The sequence below is a fragment of the Centruroides sculpturatus genome, unplaced genomic scaffold, assembly GCF_000671375.1.
Source record: "Centruroides sculpturatus isolate CEXI.00-Female unplaced genomic scaffold, Cexi_2.0 scaffold1027, whole genome shotgun sequence".
Lineage (NCBI taxonomy): Eukaryota > Metazoa > Arthropoda > Arachnida > Scorpiones > Buthidae > Centruroides > Centruroides sculpturatus.
This window is the reverse complement of record NW_019385324.1, coordinates 163,730-184,420: the sequence shown is the minus strand read 5'-3', so window position 1 is coordinate 184,420 and position 20,691 is coordinate 163,730. Positions and strand designations below refer to the sequence as shown.

The 20,691-nt window shown below is 35.9% G+C and overlaps 2 protein-coding genes across 2 annotated transcripts in view; both read right to left on the bottom strand.

Annotated features, from left to right (window-relative positions):
* Positions 1 to 3,685: 3,685 nt before the first annotated feature.
* On the bottom strand, positions 3,686 to 5,419 carry LOC111637658. The gene has a single exon (XM_023383204.1). It carries the CDS (start codon positions 5,417 to 5,419, stop codon positions 3,686 to 3,688), a length of 1,734 nt encoding a protein of 577 aa, XP_023238972.1.
* A 5,964-nt stretch (positions 5,420 to 11,383) lies between these two features.
* LOC111637651 (sn1-specific diacylglycerol lipase alpha-like) overlaps positions 11,384 to 20,691 on the bottom strand; it is a 55,552-nt gene continuing 46,244 nt past the window's right edge. The window contains exons 17-19 of the mRNA XM_023383194.1: positions 13,686 to 13,709; positions 13,456 to 13,588; positions 11,384 to 13,305 (exon numbers count right to left, since the gene is read on the bottom strand). Of these exons, the coding sequence (XP_023238962.1) occupies positions 12,028 to 13,305; positions 13,456 to 13,588; positions 13,686 to 13,709 (1,435 nt within the window). The 3' untranslated portion in view covers positions 11,384 to 12,027. The remainder of the gene's footprint in view (positions 13,306 to 13,455; positions 13,589 to 13,685; positions 13,710 to 20,691) is intronic.

Below are 20,691 nucleotides of genomic sequence, written 5' to 3'. Positions count from 1 at the left end.
GGTGAAGAACATCTTCGTCGAATTGTCACTTAATGACACACGTGTATCAAAGCGTGCTACTACAGATCTGGAATTTTTCCCGGATACATCGAGTATAATCTCTGGACATCCGGTTACCATTACAGTAGGCTTGGCCACACCTAAGACCCAACCTATGATGTGTATTACAAAATACCCTCTAAGTGGGCACAGACGACCTCTACCTAACAATCTCAATCTACACTCAATCTACATAAACTTGCGCTGTCTATCGACAAGCTGTGGTAAATTCCGAGAAATAATAGATCGGCAGAATTAGAAACATGGCGATATTCGACGCATCTATTTTATAGTTTATTCTCATCATTTCACTTTTGAATGTTCTTTGTCACGGATGTCAGCCTAATTAGAGTGCATTATGGCACGAGACAAAAACCAAAAATCAAATTACGTTGACAGTTTATGCAGATTGTTTATGATTGCTGTAGATTGTATCTGGGTTCTTCAGCGAACAGAACGTTGCCCCATTCATTCCTCCAATATCGATGTTCTTGACACCTTTAAATAGGCTCTTCTGAGTCAAGGGAACACAACATACCGGGCATCTACAAAAAGTTCATTCATTTGAAGCTTCCTGTAGATGGTTTGTCATGAAACTAACACCAATGGCTGTAGACACTTTCTGCAGAGCTGTCTACGTCCATTCATTCGAACAAGACATTCTTCTGTTATAACACTTTTAATTAAAATAAAATAACAGTCCCATTGAAAGATGGTAATTTTTGAATGTCCTATTCTTTGAAATCTGAATAAAAGCCTGGATATGACACACTGCGATAAATTAGAGTCCTGAACATCTCTGTCTACAATTGGCCCACTTTTATAGCCTTTCAATAATTCTTTCTTTCAGTAGATTGTGTCGTATCTTTGTGGTATCACTGTCAGTATCTTGCAATAAAACAATAACAAACTGCCCTCTATGATTAAAATGTAACAGAAACAATGTCATGCTACTGCTGTGTTTATGGAACATGCATATTTTCTACAATCTTATTTTTTTAACGGAACCAACGAGCTAGAATGTACTACATAAAGTAGCTATGACCTTAGATAAAGCGCTCTTGGTGGCGGGTATCATCGACCGCCATTTTGTTTTAAGTCAAAACAGTAAAGTCTGTGCTACATGTTGGGTAGGATTGTCACTTTAGAATCCAATTTTCTCATCTAAATCTAGATTGTTTTGTTTGCCCCTAGATTTGCGATTTAGGCAATTATATACTGTAAGTGATATAAATCTAGATCGTTTCATCTCAAAATTAGCTATTTTTAGATTTTATTTACTTATTATAAAAAAGCAAGATTAGAGTTTAAACCGGTAATAGTAGTAATTGTAAAAGCCTTACTGTCCTTAAATTCTAATGTTATTGTTAATTGTCTACTTGGACTTTACTTATTAATTAATTAATAGGACTTAATACTGGTGTTTAAAGATTGGCACAGCAATGAGAGTTAGTTCAGGAAAGAACAAAATTTGTTTATTATATCACCTGTATATCTGTTCAAAATTTGTTTATTATATCACTACAAGTGATATAATAAACAAATTTTGAACTAAACTAACTCTCCTTGCTAAACTAACTAAACTAACTCTCCTAAAATTCTGAACTAACTCTTGTGGAATCGGCGAATATCTGAGGTATGATATCCGCAGAGGTGAATGAGAAATGATTGCCACAAAAAAAGGAGGAGACCAGTACGATATATTATCTAACAAACTTTATGCACCAAACATATATATACAATTGAATCACAATACGATAGGTAGGCTTAAGCCTGGCACGTGGCAGCTTACACAAAGCACAAAGGGTCTACACAAGACAATCGAAGGACACACCTTCACTGTTGCACGCCAGGAACCGGACTGCCTGGTTTCCGGTTCCCCACTATATATAACTCCTCCACCACTCTCACCGTGCTGCCACACAAAAACAGCCCAAAACACAAATAAAACCGCGCGTACAGCAATCGCGACGATCGTTTACGTTAATTACATTAATAAAATATTACATATATACATAAAGATGATTATTGTTAAACAAAAAATATATATATATATATATATATTTTTTTTATTACAGCAGAGACCGGCAATATACACGCGGATGACACACTCTCATTGCTGTGCCAATCTTTAAACACCAGTATTAAGTCCTATTAATTAATTAATAAGTAAAGTCCAAGTAGACAATTAACAATAACATTGGTAATAGTAGTATTTAACCCTCAACATACAGTGATGCCTTGTATAACGTACTTAATCCGTTCCAGGTGCACGTCCGTTAAGTGAAATGTCCATTATACGAAACGCATTTTCCCATAGAAATACATGTTAAAACATATAATTCGTTCCGCAGCATAAAATAACCATACTGTACCATAAAAAAATGAAAATGGAGCAGTCACCAATTATGCCGGGTAGTCAGATGTTGTGAGGAGGAGGTGGAAGAACACTTTCTTCACACATTCATAGATACAGACTTTTTACACATTGCAGCAGGTCTCATTTTATTGTTTTTTTAATCGGAGCCAGATTCAGGAGAGGGTACTGGAGCTTGCAGGGTCAACTCTTCTTGTTCCATCCTTTGTTTTTTGCCTGCTGGCTTCTTGAAAAACATGTCCAAGGTGTTCTGTTTCTCTCTCTTCTTCAACACCTGTCGAAAATGACGGGCAAGGGTGTCATTGTAGAGATCATTGATCCTGTTGGCCTCAGCTCTGTTTGGATAATGAGTGTTGGTAAACTCCTGAACCTCTTCCTATTTGACAAGAAAGTTTTTGTCAACTTTCACTCCTTCTGATGATTTCTTGCTTTGTTTCAATTGAAATCGCCTTTCTGTTTTTTTAGAAGCCATGATTTGCACAACACTTGAATAAATGTAAATACCCTGCACTGAGGTGATGTACGTAATAAACAAGGAAGTAAGCCGAATCCCAACGGGAGCTCTGTACTTCAGATATACTAACAGATTTAAAAAGCCTTTATTTTATAATTCAAGTATTTACATCAAGGAAAAAGAGAGGCATAATAACAAATGTGCAAGCGCGACATGGGCTTGCCAAGTACAGTGGTACCTCAGGATACGAAATTAATCCGTTCCGAAACTGAGATCGTATCATGAAAATGTCGTAAGGTGAATCATCTATTCCCATACGATTACATGTAAAACTAAATAATTCGTTTCAACGCGAAAAACATACTTAAATTAAAGCCAAGTAATACATTTAAAAAGATAACTGTAGTAAGAAAAACGAATGAAAAATGCGAACTAATGAAACGTCGTATGGTGAGTTTTTGTTCGTATCGTGGAGCAAAAATATGTTCGAATTTCATGTCGTATCCTGAAAATTTCGTATGCTGGGGCGTTCGTAACCTGAGGTACCACTGTATAAGATTATAGTGCACGCGAACATGGGCTCGTATGCCAGCCGAGTATATACAAGAGGATATGTGCAGCGCGTACACGGGCACTTGTGCCAGCCACGCGGGTTACAACAAGAGTAGAGAACGCGTAACATGGGCTCGTATGCCTGCCAAAGAGGACAATGTATACAAAGGTACTAGGATATGCGCGTACATGGGCTCGTGTGCCAGCTACGCGTTGTTACATAGAGAGATGAGTACATGGGCTCTAGGGCCAAGTGTAGACAATTAGTTGTTACCTGGTTGTAAGGTAGACTGTTGACGTGGTGGACGTCCATGTGGGTTTAGATGATGTCTGTAGATATCGTTGCTCCATCTGATGGTATCACTTATCATCAGCTTCTTCATCAGCTTGGAGTAGTTGCGATGGATCCCCAGGCGCTGGAGGGTGGCTTCGTTGGTGTGGTCATACCCTCCCAAGGCGCCTATGACAAAAGCGCTGATATGGGTGTTGTATCCTAGTTGCCGGAAGTGATGGGCAAGGGAATTATATTTGCGTAGCTTCTCATCCCGGGCTGTCTGGAAGGCGTCGGCTCCGTTTTCAAATGGTACTGTGACGTCCACGATGGTGGCAGATTTAGAGGCATCGTGGACGACGACCATATCTGGGCGGCAGTTTTCGTTAAAGCCGGGGACGCGCTGATTGACATATACTTTTGCGTCTCTGGGTCTGAACGCCGATACAATGCGGTTGAGAATCGCATTGTGTCTCCGTGTGATGAGGTGAAAGTTTGGCGGACAGTGACAGAGAACATGTGCAAGAGTCTCTCGCTGGTAACCGCAACGACGACATCTCTTTGTGTCGCTGCCAAAGCGCTTGTGACCACGAAGTGCAACCGTGCTCATCCGGGCTCGGTGGATAAAGAACCAATCCGAGAACCGGGTGTAGTGGCCGTTGTTCATGAAGTGGTTGCTCACTTCGCTAGTGGTGGTGACTTTGTAGGCCTTTCCTTGATCAGGTTTGGAGGTTAGACTGTGATGATAATGTTCTTTAAGGAGGCCACAAAGAGTGCGCTGGCAGTTTTGGGCGTTTATTAGATTGTCCTCAGTGGAAATGACGGGCAGATTGTCAGGACCGACTGTCCAGTGGATGTTGATTCGTTTTTTAAGGCGTCTGGTCGCCATGCGCAACCTGGTCCAGACTGAGGTAATGTCTTTACTTGGGCGGCCGAATTCTTCCTCCATAGAGCCGTCCAAGTAGCGACATAGGTCGTCGGTGTTGGCTGCCCTGCCGATTCTGAAGCTTACTACTTCTTCAAGTGTGCCACGAGAGATGTTGACAATGTCAGGGTCTCTGGAGTGGAAGAGATGAGAAGCGTGACAGATTTGTGCGATATCTGACAAGTGGCTGGTGGGGGTGATGTTAGTACCACCCTGCTTGTAGGGGAGATGCACGATTTCAGTGCTAGCCCTTTGAGGAAGCCCCAGCCAGCGTTTTACGCAACGTTTGGTAATACGGTCGATTTTGTCAAGTGTCTTTTTTGGCGTTGTGCCAGCTGTGAGACAAAAGGCAAGTTTGGGCATGATGAAGGTATTTATGGCGTCTATCTTTTGCCATGGCGCCAATTTTGAAGAGTCCAGCTTTTCTATAGCCACTATGATGTTGTTAGTCGTGGCTGCTTCGGTGTCGCATTTAGTGAAGCCGGTGGGGACGCCAAGATGTTTGTAGGCGTCCTCCCTCTTTAGTGTTGGGATTTCCTGTTGCTTGATGGAAAAGGCAACGTCTCCTGCAGTATGTTGTTTGCCGAGTACTGCAAGGGTCCCACACTTGTTAATATTGAAATGGATCCCTGCCCAGTCGGTCCAGTTAGTGATGGCGTCCAATTGGTCTTGCAGGCCTTGTGCAGAATTGCTAATGATAGCAATGTCATCTGCATAGGCCAAGACGCTGACTGACTGACCATGCAGCGAGTACCCCTTATTCATGTTTCGGATTCGACGGATGGCCGGCTCCATGGCCATAATGAATAAAAGGGGACTTATGGGGCAACCCTGTTTGACCCCCGAGTTCATAGTGGTAATATATTCCAGTGGCGTGCCGTGACATTTGATGATAGGGAAGCTGTGTTTCTGTAAGAAGCCGACATCCAGGGGCAATCAGTCAATTGCACGTCAGTGATGGTCTAGGGCAGGGGTCGGCAACCTTTTGAGTCGGAAGAGCCAAAATTACAATTTTACAAAATTTCAAAGTTTTTAAAGAGCCACAAAATTTTTTCTTGCTAGCAAAAAATAGTACTCGCATAAATAGTTTTTTCATAAAAAAACTAATCTATTTTATTCATAAGAAATATCTATTTATTCATATATAAGTAGTGTTTTTCACAACAAATTAGATAATAGAAACATCCGACGACGGCGTCATTCGAGAGCTTCCGACGGACTGACGACGCGTGTCACGGGGTGCGGTGAAAAGCGATTACAAGTGGCTGAGAGATAGAATCAGTGCCTAATCCTCGTTAATCGATTCAGAACGATTTTTAAATTTTTTTTTGATAAAATAAATAATATTTGCGTATGGAACTAAAGAGCCGCAGCTTCACATCCAAAGAGCCGCAGGTTGCCGACCCCTGGTCTAGGGTCCATTCGTATCGTTTATTCGATAAGCCAGTAAAAACCGTAGACTTTTCTAAATGTATTTCTAATATCACAATTACATTCCGAATCGCTAGCCACGATATTAGGGCTACAATTAAAAATAAAATAATAAAAACTTACTTGGTGAAATAAAATGTGTGGTGGATGTACCGGTACATACCTGGTACAAAATATTCTTCAATTGTATGAATATACTTTTAAATAAAATTATAATTAACTATAGTTTTGTGAAGAAACGTACATAAAAATATAAAATATTCTTTACTTTTTAAATCTTAAAACAATGCACTTAGTCAAATAGCTCCCTACGAGTGGCTAATGGATGGAATCGAAGATGGTTGCAGAGCGTGTCACACGCGGACTGCCAAATCCCCGGGGTGCCGATACCGGTCAATGTCAATTACCTCTTTTGTCGCTAGTATACTTCAAAGGACGCGACAGGGTTGTTGTAGATTTTAAACGTTTCTCATTATAGCCGTAAAAATCTAAATACAGTAGAGCGTCGATTACCCGAATCAATTGGGGACTGGGGTTGTTCGGATAACTGATATTGCGGATAACCGATCATGTACGAAAAAATATATTAACGTATCCCATGTTGAAATTTTTCTCCGTTGCGTGTCGCTTCGCGTTGAATTTTCGTCGATGTTAAGCCTAACGAAGACTATCGTTAAAAATTATTTTTTTATTTTGTACAAACAAAATAAATATTTTGAAAAATATAAAAACAATAAAAAATTATACTTCAAAAGTTAATTTAGTATCAAAAACGTAAAATATTTGAGTAGCTCAAGACATAGCCAAAGATTGCAGCACTACAGCACTGGCGAAAATTTAAATTTGCCGACTGGAATTCTTTCGGATAATTGACGTTTCGGATAATCGACGCTCTACTGTATGTTAAACTTAATAGTCATTTGTTTTCTAACTAATTCGTTTTAGGACCAAGTGTCCTCAGAAATTTCCAAAATTTACAAATTTTCGGTCACTCTCATTGAACTGGAAAAATTTCTGTCTTTATTACATTAATAATATGAAGAAATCAGTCTCTACTGTACTCGGCTAGAGATGGTTCGGTTAGGCTTTTGTTTAAGTAAAATTTCGGCTCTTTCATCAGGGTTTTGTTTATTCCCCAATTCGCTAATCGCTTAATTATTTAACTACTTCTTAAGTAGAAATAAGTTGAAACCTGTTACTTTGTACTCGAATATTTGTAGTCTCGGGAAAAAGTGGAAAGACAAATTTTTATGAAAAACGGATATATAAATCGTAAATTTAAGGAAAATAAATTCTAGAGGTTTTTCTGTACCTCGTGCATCTCTCTCATTCATTAAATTTAGTTGTAAATGATGCTGTCAAAGTAACAGTTAATTTTTTATACAAGAATTGTACACGTTTTTTTCTACACCCCTATATAGATGGGGTATACGAAATCATAATATCACTGGTTTAACATTGAAATCCGTGAGTAATATAAAATCGGAGAGCGGAATAAAAATATCAAATATTTTAATGGATTTTTTTAACTCCTGTCAACTATCATAAAAACATACCAATAAATTCTTATCGTTTGGGTTAAGTTATAAATCTACTCGCGATTCACGTAATCGGGCGAGGGCGGCCCAATATCTAGCGGGTAGGCAACTAACAGCCCAGAACCGGTCCTGGATAGAATTGGATGCGGTATACGTGTAGCATCTACCCAAGGTTCTAGGCTTCCACCGGCTAAACCCGGTGAGGTTGGTGCTCTGTAAAGCGCATGCGCGAATCTGGCTTTTTGGACGCTGACGATACAGCGCTTCCATTCCGCCACTAATATTCGACTATATAATAGCGATCTTATCTGTTTTTTCACGTGTAGTATAGAAATTTTCAATAAGATACATAATGCGGTTATAATAAAATATTGTGCGATTATTTTCGTATAATTAAAATTAATATGTATTTACTTTTTAGAAAATACAAGGGAAGCGGCGCATCCACGGCTTCCAATGACGGCACGCCACTGATATATTCTAATAACACTAATATATTATAAAAATAGCAGATTGTCATTGGCAACGGCAAAAGAAAACATGAATTTCTGCGAACAAGTGCGAATCATGTTTTCATGATTTGCACTTGTTCGCAGAAAGTTTGTTGTTCGTCTCACGTAACTGCCGAACGGAAAGTCCGTTTTTGCAGCCAGTCCGTTGCTCGAGGCGTACGTTATACGAGGCACCACTGTACCAATATTTTTATAATCTAAGTACGAATCAGGTCCTGAAGGGCTTTACTCTCAGCCATTTGATTGTTTTATTTATAGTATACTCAGGTCAATCTGATCCGTATCATACTCAGTATGTTGTTGATATTTTTTGAAAATTTTCTTTTTCAGAATATAAGTAGTGTTCTTGTGTTTTTGTTATAATTACAGTTTGCTTTTGAAAATTTTGGTTTCAACTTGTGAAAATATTTATAATGAAAAACTATATTTTGACCTTTTGTCATGTTATGAACCACATTGTTGAAGTTAAAATTCTTCTAAGCGATAATAAAGAGCTAATAATTATGGGAAATGGAAGAAGTGTTGCATTTTTCCATCAAAAGTAGACAAAGAAAACATACAAGTGCAAGAGACTTGTAGAAACTGCACCATTAGTACGTTTAAAAATTTTGCACGTGTGCATCACTCTGGATAACAAAAATATGAACTAACCTTTTGTTCGTTATATCATTTACACAAATATCTAGAACTAATTTCATTAAATATCTTACCGGTAAGAATTATTAACATAGATTTCTTAAAAAAGAAACTTAAAACATTACCTATTTGTAACTTAGCAGCTTGTGAAAAATTCCAGCAAAGAGTTGCGTAACTTTTTCATCTGTTGTGAGTTTCTTTTAAAAAAAATAACTTTTTATATTTATAATTATTATCAAATGACAAGAAGCTTACTTTTTGAGAGTAGTGATGGTTTTATAAAAAAATTGCAAATGTTAATAACCCCGCGTTTCTTTATGCAGCGCTCGGGAAGCGCTTTACAGCGAACACACTGAAACTGGTTTCTAATTGGCCAACACTGTTCGTGACGTCATTTCGCTACACTCTCGCTGCATAAAGAAACGCGGGATAACGAATAACATCATTAAGTCTGACCTCTCTGGAGATATGACTCACCCTTCAACCTTTAACCATCAAAATTTAATAGCATCAATGATCCCACACACAAACTACCATGCCAAATTTGATTTCTTATAGACGCTAACACACACACATGGAATATTTTTCTATTTTTTATCTTTTTTACTTTTTTGGTTTCAGGAGGTGTCAAAACGTGGAGATTTGCAAAATACTTTAAGGGTCAAATTTGACATGATTTACTTTCCGTTATATGTATACATAACAACCGGGAAAGTAAAATTAATAATGTTTAGAATTGCATTTAGCTTTTCGCTACAGAATATTTTGTCTTGTTTAGAAACGTTTAAATAAAGGGTTAAAGAAAGAAATGTCTTGTTGTTTACTTTCAAAATTAAAAAAAATCTAAGTAGGGTCATTTTGATTTACACCAGGGATGTCCAACCTTTTTGTTTCTCTGAGTCGCATTGGAAGAAGTCAAGGAGTTTTGGGCCACAACCATATATAATATATACTTGTGGCCCAATGTACAAGTATATTTAAGGATTAACATGTCTAGATTATAATAATAAGTATTTAACACGAAACAGGATATTTTAAAAAATTGCTTCTACAGACACTTTCAATTTTTACTTAGAAATAGATAAATTCATTTATTTGATAAAACGCAAATATTTGGTTTATTTGAGTCTCTGATTAATAAAAAGCGACGAAACACCATTTTAAAGCGCATTTTTATTCAACTATTATATTTATAAATGATATGTAGCCTCAAAAGTAGTCAAAGCTCCAAATGATATTTTTTTAGGTTAAGATAAAAAAAGTAGCCACATTTGGCGCAAAGTAGCTAAATCTTGCAACGCTGGAAGGGATACTAAATAAAACTGGAGTTTTGACTCAAAGGATTATAGAGCCAAATTCGGAAAAAGAAGAGAAAGGACAAAAGATAAAGAAGTGAGAAAGGTTGGAAAATTAAGACTCAATATTTGCCTAACAGAAGAACTATTTTACCTTTCTGACAACTTTTTATCTTTTGTCCTTTCTCTCCTTTCACCAAATTTGGGTCTATAATCCTTTGAGTCACAACTCCAGCTTTATTTAATAATCCTTCCTCATTCACACATCTCTAAGTACATGAAAATATTTCATTTCCACTTAAAACTAAAATATGAATAAAGATTTATGGCTTTGTGAAACTTCTTTTCTGAGTTTATGCCGTTGAAATAAATAAATAATAAAAAAATGAAAACATTTGTCGGTTTTGTTTACACCTTTATTGGGCCGCATTGGAACTTGCCTTGGGCCGCATGTGGGCCACAGGTTGGACACCCCTGATTTACACCATCTCAGTTAAGGATTAATAATTATTCTTCTTTAGAAATAAATGGTATTTTTCTTCATTCTGACTGTACAGTGCTTTTTTAGATCATCTTTCCAGATCACACCTAGAACAAAATCTTAGTTACACCACTGACTTGTGAGTATCATTAATCTTAATATTAATATGTATTTTCATTTAATATTATGCGGTAAATATCAGCTAGTAACTAATCAACATAGTAATAAATTTTATATTTTCTTAAGAAATTTATTTTAGGTGAATGTAGTTGAATTTTTTACATTGTTATCAAAACTAAAAGTTATTAAAATGCTACTACTTGACATATTAATTATAAACTTATTTTATAATTATTATTAATACTGTATGTCAATTAATTCAAAACTAGATTTATTGTTTGGAGAGTTGTCAAGGCAACCAGAAAATTCATCTGCTTTTGAATGCAAAGGCATAAGTTGAATTATTTTTTGGTCCAAGAATTTGAAATTTTTGAAAAATCTGAAAAAATATATTTTTAAAATTTGCTAGAAAATAAATGCAAATGATATTTTTTAACTTTTATCCTTGTCAATTAAGCAAATCATATATTTGTTTAAGCTTATCCACAATGCTTTGAAATTAATGCATAAAAGTTAAAATTTATTAAGTTTTCATTTTGTTGGCTGCATTTGTTAAAATTAAACAGGAAAATATGATATCTGAGATATTGTATTATATTCTTTGAGGTTTATCATATAAATTTTTTTTTATAATTTAAAAACTGCTTAACATTATATATAATATATACAACTTATTTGATAATCACAACACATTTTCTGAAAAGTAAAAATTTTATTATCAGAACAGTAAGTTTTTAAATTATGCATCCGGAATATTAAATATAAAATAACAATCATGCATAGTACGATATTGGTCGAGTTGAAAAATAATTAAAATAAACCAATAATTTAAAGTAATCTATATATTTTTTAATCAAAGGCTGATGGGAATTTTATATCCTAAACAAATAATAACAAGTCACAAGAATGTTTTGTTGTGTACAATACAGTTATTTATAAAATATTACACAAAAATTTATTCTCTTCAATGAATTTTTGTTTTCTTTTTTTAAAAATTCACCATTTTTTTTTAATGATACTTTTTCAAAAATTCAGACTTTCTCTTTTCAAATTATAGGCCGGAGTATTATTGTAAAAGTTTTTCTTAAAGGAACATTTGACATCAAATACTGAAATGTTTTGAACCCAATATGTTACAGTATATATGTAAACATTAGAGATTATAAATATATTTATATACATTTAGTTTTCCACATACTAATCTGAATAACATTAGTACATGGGATGTGATGTTTGGTGTAGAATGAGAACATTAGTACATACATAAGATGCTTTAAATATAAATTTCACACTTTGAGCTTTATCACATTTACCAGATACGAGCTGGTTATTTGGAAGAACTTTTAGATGATATACAGCAGAAGTGGTGTCTGAAGCACCAGAAATTTTAAAAACATTATAAACTACTTTCTGTTGGAGGTGGTGGCGAAGTCAGATGCTTAGTTATTGGCGTTTTTGAAATGGTAGAATCTGTATCTAAACTCAAAGTTTTTTGTGTTAGAGGTTCATATAAAACATGAGAGGATTCATGACTCTGTTGCACTGACCGATTCATGAGAGATGTTAACTGGATGTCAGAATAAGAGTGTTCTATCGTTGGAGAAGAAGGTGGCGTGTGATTATTATAACTGTGTCGTGCATAAGAGTATAGGTGATTTCCATACTCTTGCTGTGTAGTGTATTCTGGATAAGTTGGTACAAATGATTCACCAGAGTTGTAGAGACTATCAGCAGAATCATCTCTTTCTGTTTCTTGGCTTTCTTGGCTATCAGACAGTTCAAAAGTTACACGTTTAGGCTCATGTGGTGTGAATAAACGATCAATTGTCCTTTCTGTACTTGTACTGGCATAAGTACTATCACCACCAGAATGTTTGGTTTTTGCCTCTTGGCACAAAGATTCAATGTTTAATCTTAACTGTGATGGGTCCATACTTCTTGAAGAAACTTCTTTACTGGCATGCAGACTATTTGGATCTATCTCTACAGTTGCTTCTGTTATGACTTGATGTCCTACTGGTGTACTAACAGCTTGTGGATTACAGTTCGTTAATAAATTTGATGTTGAATTAGCCCTATTTATACCCATATCATCTAACATGTGTCCAAAATCACCTTGCCGTGCATCACTCCTTTGATTTTCATAAACTCCTAATGAATCTTGTGTGGGACGCTGCACAGCTGGGGATTGGACAATGGTTTCCATAACAGGAACACCTCCCCAAGATAGTCTATTGGACACATTGCCATTATTAAGTTTCTGATGACTTCCTTTAGATGATACTGAGGAAACATCTGAAAGGGTTTCTGGTGAAGCTAAGGGAGCAGAACCCATCCATTCATCATGCACTAAATCTACTTTTTGATAAGAATTTGGCTGTACACTAAGAGATTGAAGTCTTTTTTGGTTTTGATAACTAGTGTCTAAGGCAGCTGCTACCACACTGCTGTATTCCCAACTTAAACTATGCTTCATGTTCCCTTGACTTGGTATATCTTCCACAGCTACACCTTCAGGTTGAAGATCAGTAAAACTTGTTTCAAGTACTAATCTATGAGGTGGTGTTCTATCAAGAGTTGAATCTAAAGTATCTGCACTTGGACTAAGAAGCTGATGACATTCTGATTCCATTAACAGTCTTTGGGGTTTAGCAGGGCCAGTATTTATTAATAACTATTAAAAAAATGAAAAATTATTATTATTAAATAAATAACTAGTTTTAAAAATCTATAATAATCATGTCTTTTAACAACTATATATAGATTTTCAATGAATTAATTATTTTAATAAATATTTTACTATAAAATATATAGAAATAATTACTTTTTCAAGTGCATCCAAGACTTTATCTGGCATATGATCCTGTATCATAACAGGAGATATTAGGACTTCATCAAATTCTGTATTACCTGCCCATAATGCTTGATAAACTGGTTCATGTTTCTTCATCATTCTTCTAAAAGCAAGAAATAAATTTGAAGCCAATTCCATTTCCTAATATGCATTGTTCTTAATATATTGTTTATAAAGAAAAAGTAATTAAACAATTTTACCTCCATCTATTCTCATATTTTTTGCTGCCATAACAGAAAGAAAAAATATTATTTAATTATCTTCATTTATATATCATCATCATGAAAATATATCAATGCTTGCAGATTTCTAAAAAAATTTTAAAACAAAAAAATACATATTGCACTACTTAAAACTGAACACAATTTTCAACAAAAGTATAAAATGCATATTTTTCTGTTATTTAAACATAGAATAAATATGTTTACAAATCAAATTATAATATTTAAATATTATAATTGCTGAAACACTTTAAAAATTACAATAATCTGCAAGTAGTTTTATGAATCATTAACTGTTTAAACTAAGAATTAAAAATACTTAAATTAATATTTCTTCTTTTACATTTTAGCATTAACATAACATATAATTATAGAATCATTTAATATAATTTCTTAATTACAGTTTAAGCAAAATTAATAAACAACCTACTAATAGAAAAAAAAATCTTTTTAAATCATATTAACAGTTTTAAAATTTAAATTTTCAAATTTAGGAGAATAATCAAATAAATTGATTCTTAAAATTATTAACACAAATTTATTTTTACTCTAAATATATTTATTACTTCAAGAATAAAAATGTTAAGATTTTATACAAATGGATTGCACATTTTAGTTTTCACAGAACTGACATTTACAAATATGTATTGCAGCAATAAACAAAATTTTAAATTATATGTGAAATAACATGCAAATCATAAAGAAAAGTTTTGATTTACAAATGTATTTTGAAAATGTTCTTACAGCAAAATATATTTTATTTTATCTTATCAATTATTTGTCATTTATGTTTATATATATATATATATATATATTTCAGAACTCAAGGGACAAATTTTAAGGGGTGGTAGAACACACAACAAAATACATTTTTTGTATAGGCAGGTATGGGTGCAAGTGATGCGTGAAGCACAGACTCAAGAAATAACACATGAAAGGAAACATAAATTGTTTACTTACAGCATTGTTGACATGTGCGTCTTTACAGAAATGTTTACAATAATTGCTCAAAACTGTGATTACTTCTTATGGGGACATCTGAAGATCCTCGTTTACAAGAATCCGGTTGACTCTTTTGAGGACTTCATTACTCGAATACCGTTGCGGCTGCACACGTGAGAGAAATACCTGGCATCTTTGAAACTGTACACAGCAATTACTCTATCAACACTGCCAAGTGTGTCTTGTTGTTGGTGGACACAATTTTGAGCAATTATTGTAAAGATTGTTGTAAAGATACATTTGTTAATGAAAGAAACAATTTATTCAGATTATTATTTCAGCAATTATATAGTGCTGTTTTCCCAAACTTATCACGATGACTTCTATATGTTACTAGCTGTTACCTGCAACTTCGTCCGTGGAGGTTTTGCAAGCAAACCCCATTTACATTCAATATTTCAATAACCATGATAATTGTTATATAACATCTACCGCTGAAGAGAATTGCCGAGAATCAGACGAACTATTTTCAATATGATCAATTTTCTGGAACGTTTACAATCGTTCTATAATCGAACCAATATGCAATAACAAATTTGAATTTAAAACAGTTCGAACATTTTAAAAATCGAAATAGATAAAAAATATTTATAACAATGTCTGAAATGTTATCAATTTAATACATCTAAGTACTCAATGAAAATTAAACATAGTTGAAAACGAAAAATCGCATTTAAAATAGTACAGTAGAAGCTGTTCTTCCAGTTAAGCCTTAATCCTCTCCCTCTCCCCCGTGGGGGAATTTAGAAAAATTCCTTCTTAGTGTCCATTCTCATGGCGTACCCCACTAAAATGCAGATAAAACAAAAAAATTGCATCTAAAATAGTACAGTAGAAGCCATTCTTCCAGTGCCGGCCCGAGGCAAGTTTTAGGATGGAGCGAGATCCTATTATGACGCCCCCCTTGGTTGCCCCTAATTTACACCCTTTAATTTTCTTTACCACTGAGGCGCCCGATAGGACTTAGCACCTGAAGCGGCTGCTCCGTTCGCCCTATGGTAGGGCCGGCTCTGCATTCTTCCGGTTAAGCCTTAATCCTCTCCCCCTGTGGGGGAATTTCTGAAAATCTCTTCTTAGTGTGTGGAAACACACACTAAGAAGAGATTTTCTAAGAAGAAGAGATACCCTAACTGTCTACCAAATTTCACCTCTTTAGGTTAAGGGGTTTGCTCTGGGCGATGATGAATCAGTGAGTCATTCAGTCAGTCAGTCAGGACAAGCAATTTTATATATTTAGATAACTCTTTTTATTCTTTTTTAGGTGCATTTAACAAAATGCATTTTGAACTCATATCATCCCTCTTCAGTTGTTATACAGTTGTTACATAATAAACAGTATGAGAACAAAGGAACAAATAAATTCCTGATTTTAACAATAAAACTAGAAGGTAAACAATAAAGTAAACTTACATTTGGTGAACAAATCAAATAGTAAATACACATTTAGTCTTTAAAAATCTTCAAACACATTATCAAATTTACAATTTAAATTCATTAAATCTATCTTGTGGGTAACAGTCTTAGGTTTATGGGTTTCCCGAAACCTAAGACCATTAAAGAGCTCTCGTCTTTTAGCGATGGTTAACTTCTACAGGAGGTTTATTCCCGATGTGGTTCACACAGACAATCTTACACATCTATCTTAAAGGGGTGACTAAGAATGATAGGCGAAATATCAAATTGATGCAGATGGAGGCAGAGGTTTTTGAGAAGTGCAAGAAGGACTTAGCGGAAGCTGCCACTCTGGCTCATCCATCAGCCAAAGCACTGCTGGCAATCATCATAGATGCATCTGACATGGCAATGGTAGCTGCACTGCAACTAAAAGTGTCCAACAGCTGGCAGCCTCTAGCTTTCTTCAGCAGAAAGTTCTCGTTGTCACAGCAAAAGTACAGTGCCTACAATCAAGAACTGTTTACTGCATACACCTCCATCAAGTACCTTTGGCATATGGTCAAAGACTGTCCATTTGTATTGTTCACAGACCATAAGCCATTTACAAAAGACAATAAGTGTTCCCCTGGACAGCTGAGACATTTGGATTTTATTGCTCAATTCACTACGGGCATTCATTTCGTAAAAGGAGATGACAATGTCATAGTGAATGCTCTTTCTCGCATCAATATCTCTACCATTGAGGCACTGCCATTCATCAACTTTCAAAAAATGACAGTAGTGTAACAAGGAGACACAGAGTTAAAAAGCTTATTATTAGGTAATACACCTAACTTTTTAATCTTAAAGCCACTTCCAGTGGGAGAACCAGCTAGCATCTTATACTGCAACATTTTCACTGGCTGAATACAACCATTTGTGCCTAGGGACTTTTGATGGCAGGTTCTTAACCATCTGCATGAACTATCTCACTCTGGTGTCAGAGCTTCAGTTAAACTCATCCAAGAATGATACATTTGGCCATCAATGAGAGGCAACATGTCAGCTTGGCTTGTTCATGCATTCAATGAAAGTCTCTTGTCACACTTAAAGCCAACTGGGCATCTTTGTTACTCCTAACACTAGATTTGAGCACATCCACATAAACTTGGTGGGACCTGTGTGGACCATTTCTCTAAGTGGTCAGAAGTATTCCCTTTAGTTGAGAGTACTGCATAAGCAGTAGCGGAGACTTTCTACTCAAGATGGATAGCCATTTTGATCTGCCACTGCACCTGACAACAGACCAAGGAGTCCAGTTCGAATCTTTGCTTTTCTCAGCCCTCACTTCTTGGCTAGGGACTGAGAGAGAATTCGCACAACTCCTTACCATCTGTCTGCAAATAGCCAAGTAGTGATTCCATTGCCAACTCAAATCAGTAATAATGACACATTCTACAAACTGATATGACACTCCTTACTATTGGGTTTCAGACAGCTGCGTACCCAGGATTTGAAAACGAGGGGGAAACCAGGGCTGCAGAGTTGGTAAAAAAAACACTAAACTCTGATAATTTTAAGTAGGCCAACTCCAACTCCTGCAAAATTAAATACCAAGTCATTTTATGGGGGCAGAGGCACTCAAAGAAGGAGGTACCCTACTCTGAACTCTGAAAGGAGTCTGGAGTGTTTACCCAAATACTTTTATAGTTAGTATTTTTAATATTTAACTTACATTAATATTTATTTGTANGTAGTAAGAATGCCCGTCTGATCAAGGGGGCTATGGCCGCATTAACATATTGCTGTGGCTGACAGGCTGTGGCCGGTATTATGGGTGGGATATTTCCAAATTTGTGGTAAACGGAAAACTCCAAGCCCTCCTGGGATTTTTGAATGTGCAAGTCCAAGAAAGCAATTTTTTTCCCAACTTCCTTCTCCCACGTGAAGTGTATAGTGGCATATATTTTTGATAAATGATGATCTAATACCCGGAAGGAATCTTCTGTATCCTGCCACGCTAAAAGAATATCATCCACGTATCTCAAATAAATTAAGGGGTAAGCTATGGTGAGAGGGAATTTAAAAACGCTGTGTTCAACGTTTGGTGAAATAGCTATCTTGTTTCCCTCAACCTGATGATGCAGACCTTTTCAAATTCTGTCAGCTGTGTGTAATGTCTTTGACTGTATAGACATGCCTGGTACTTAAGAGACATCCAAAATACAGGTACAATGAAAATTCTGATGATAGCGAGCCTCTGTCAGGCTTATTTAGGATACTGGGATAATGATTTTAAGACACTCTGATAGTATTACCTGACATGCAATTGAATCAGAACTGTAATCATTTACATATCTGTTAGAGAGACAGCTGTATGCCAAGTTTTGCAGTAATCAGACAATTCTATCTGGATGTATAACTTTTTATCAGTAAGTGTTTTTAATTCAATATTTTGCAATAGTTAAAAATTATTTTTAATAAAGTGGCTATTTTAAATTTTATTGATATGTCAAATTAAATAAGTAAAAAATCGGATTATAAAAATTATAAAAAATACAAAAAGATTTTAAAGAGTTAATAAATTTATAATAAATTTTCTTTCATTTAAATAAAATTAAAGTAAATTTAAAATGTGGGAGTCAGAGTCGACACAGTTTTTCTGACTCTGATTCCGACTCCTCTGGCCAGAAATTCCTCCCGACTCTGACTCTACAGCCCTGGAAACAACTCATATTAGTTTCAAGGAAGTGGGAAGGGAGAGTGAGATTTCACGATAGATGGCGTTAGTCTAGTTACAATATTCATTATTCAAACTGACACTAAATTTATACATCTGTTCTGTGTGTCTGTGTCTGAGCACCCCTATGTTTATCAGATGAGTTCCTCTCCCCAGTTAAGGATCATCTCAATCCAGCTATCTTCATTGATAGGCTGAGAGAGAAAATATAGAAAGTCAGACCAGTATCACATCTTTCCAAGAAAACAGCAGTGTTCATAAAGATCTTGCCTCCTGTTCCCATGTCTTCTTGTGAACTGATGTGGTCCAAAAAGGGTTACAACTGCCTTATGAAAGACCATATCATGTATTGAAACGGGGAAATAAAAAAAAAAAAAAAGATAGTAGTGAGAAATTGACATATCAATGTCAATTTCTTGCATATGTAGGCTGGCTTGAGTCTATTGAAATTGACATATCAATGTCAATTTAGATAGACTCAAGCCAGCCTGCATATGCAAGGAGGATGTGGAGAGCATTCCAGAAACAACAACAACTCAACCAATCGCTGAGACCAACCCCTCACACTCCAATGGCTAAAGCAGCAGATTTGCAGCAGCAACAGGACACATTAGTCACACGCTCAGGATATCGGGTGAGATTCAACCCTATATACTTGTAATATCTCATTATTGCTGGAGGTGGATTGCTGTTGAAGTTGCAAACTAATTCACAAAAAGATGTGAAGAGGCTGGAGCAATCATGTAGGAGGACAAGAAAAAGAAGACACAAAGGAAGAAACTTACACTTTTGGACTATAGGTCTCAGCATCCAGATGGAAGAAGCTACACTCCATATTTTCTATGTTGTATCGCCAAAATTATTTATATTGGAATCAGAAGATTTGTATTATAAATAAATGTTGTTTTTATAGTTTATGCCAAGTTATTTCTAAACACCAGCAAGTTGGGACTTCCCAATACCTTTCAGGGAAAAATTTTTAAATTGAAATAACATGACTCCCATTTTCATTGGAAGGTTGTATATAGTTAATCAGGGCCTGCTTCTAAGGTTTCCATATCTGGTCTCATCTTTCATCTACCTAACTCCATTCTTGAGATTAAAGAAAGACAGATGGATAGACAGCAACAAAGAGAATTTATAAGTCTACAATATTTTCTAATTGCAGCCCAATATGCTACCAGTCCATAGCAATCCAAGATTCTCTATGGTGGAAATAGCATCCCTATCATTACATAAGATTCGTCGCAGACATGGTCGTGAGGCAATGGGTAAACGAAAGCCATTCTGCCTAAAAATCCGGCAGATCCGGGCCGTGAAGCGTCCACAGTATGGGAGTGAGGGACGGAGCGTTGTCCAATCCATTGGTCTGCGCAATGTGGTGGCAGGGAAGAGAGACTGTATAACTCTATTTTTGACATGGATGTATTTGGAGGCACTAAATCCCGCCGCATACACCGCTGTGCGGACAGCCTCCAGTTCGGTATTGATAAGATGTTGTGTCGATGGTAGTAAGAATGCCCGTCTGATCAAGGGGGCTATGGCCGCATTAACATATTGCTGTGGCTGACAGGCTGTGGCCGGTATTATGGGTGGGATATTTCCAAATTTGTGGTAAACGGAAAACTCCAAGCCCTCCTGGGATTTTTGAATGTGCAAGTCCAAGAAAGCAATTTTTCTCCCAACTTCCTTCTCCCACGTGAAGTGTATAGTGGCATATATTTTTGATAAATGATGATCTAATACCCGGAAGGAATCTTCCGTATCCTGCCACGCTAAAAGAATATCATCCACGTATCTCAAATAAATTAAGGGGTAAGCTATGGTGAGAGGGAATTTAAAAACGCTGTGTTCAACGCGCCGCATGAC

What these genes read in the sequence shown, in the direction of transcription:
- LOC111637658 (XM_023383204.1), bottom strand. Translation starts at nt 5,419, where the DNA reads ATGGCCATGGAGCCGGCCATCCGTCGAATCCGAAACATGAATAAGGGG.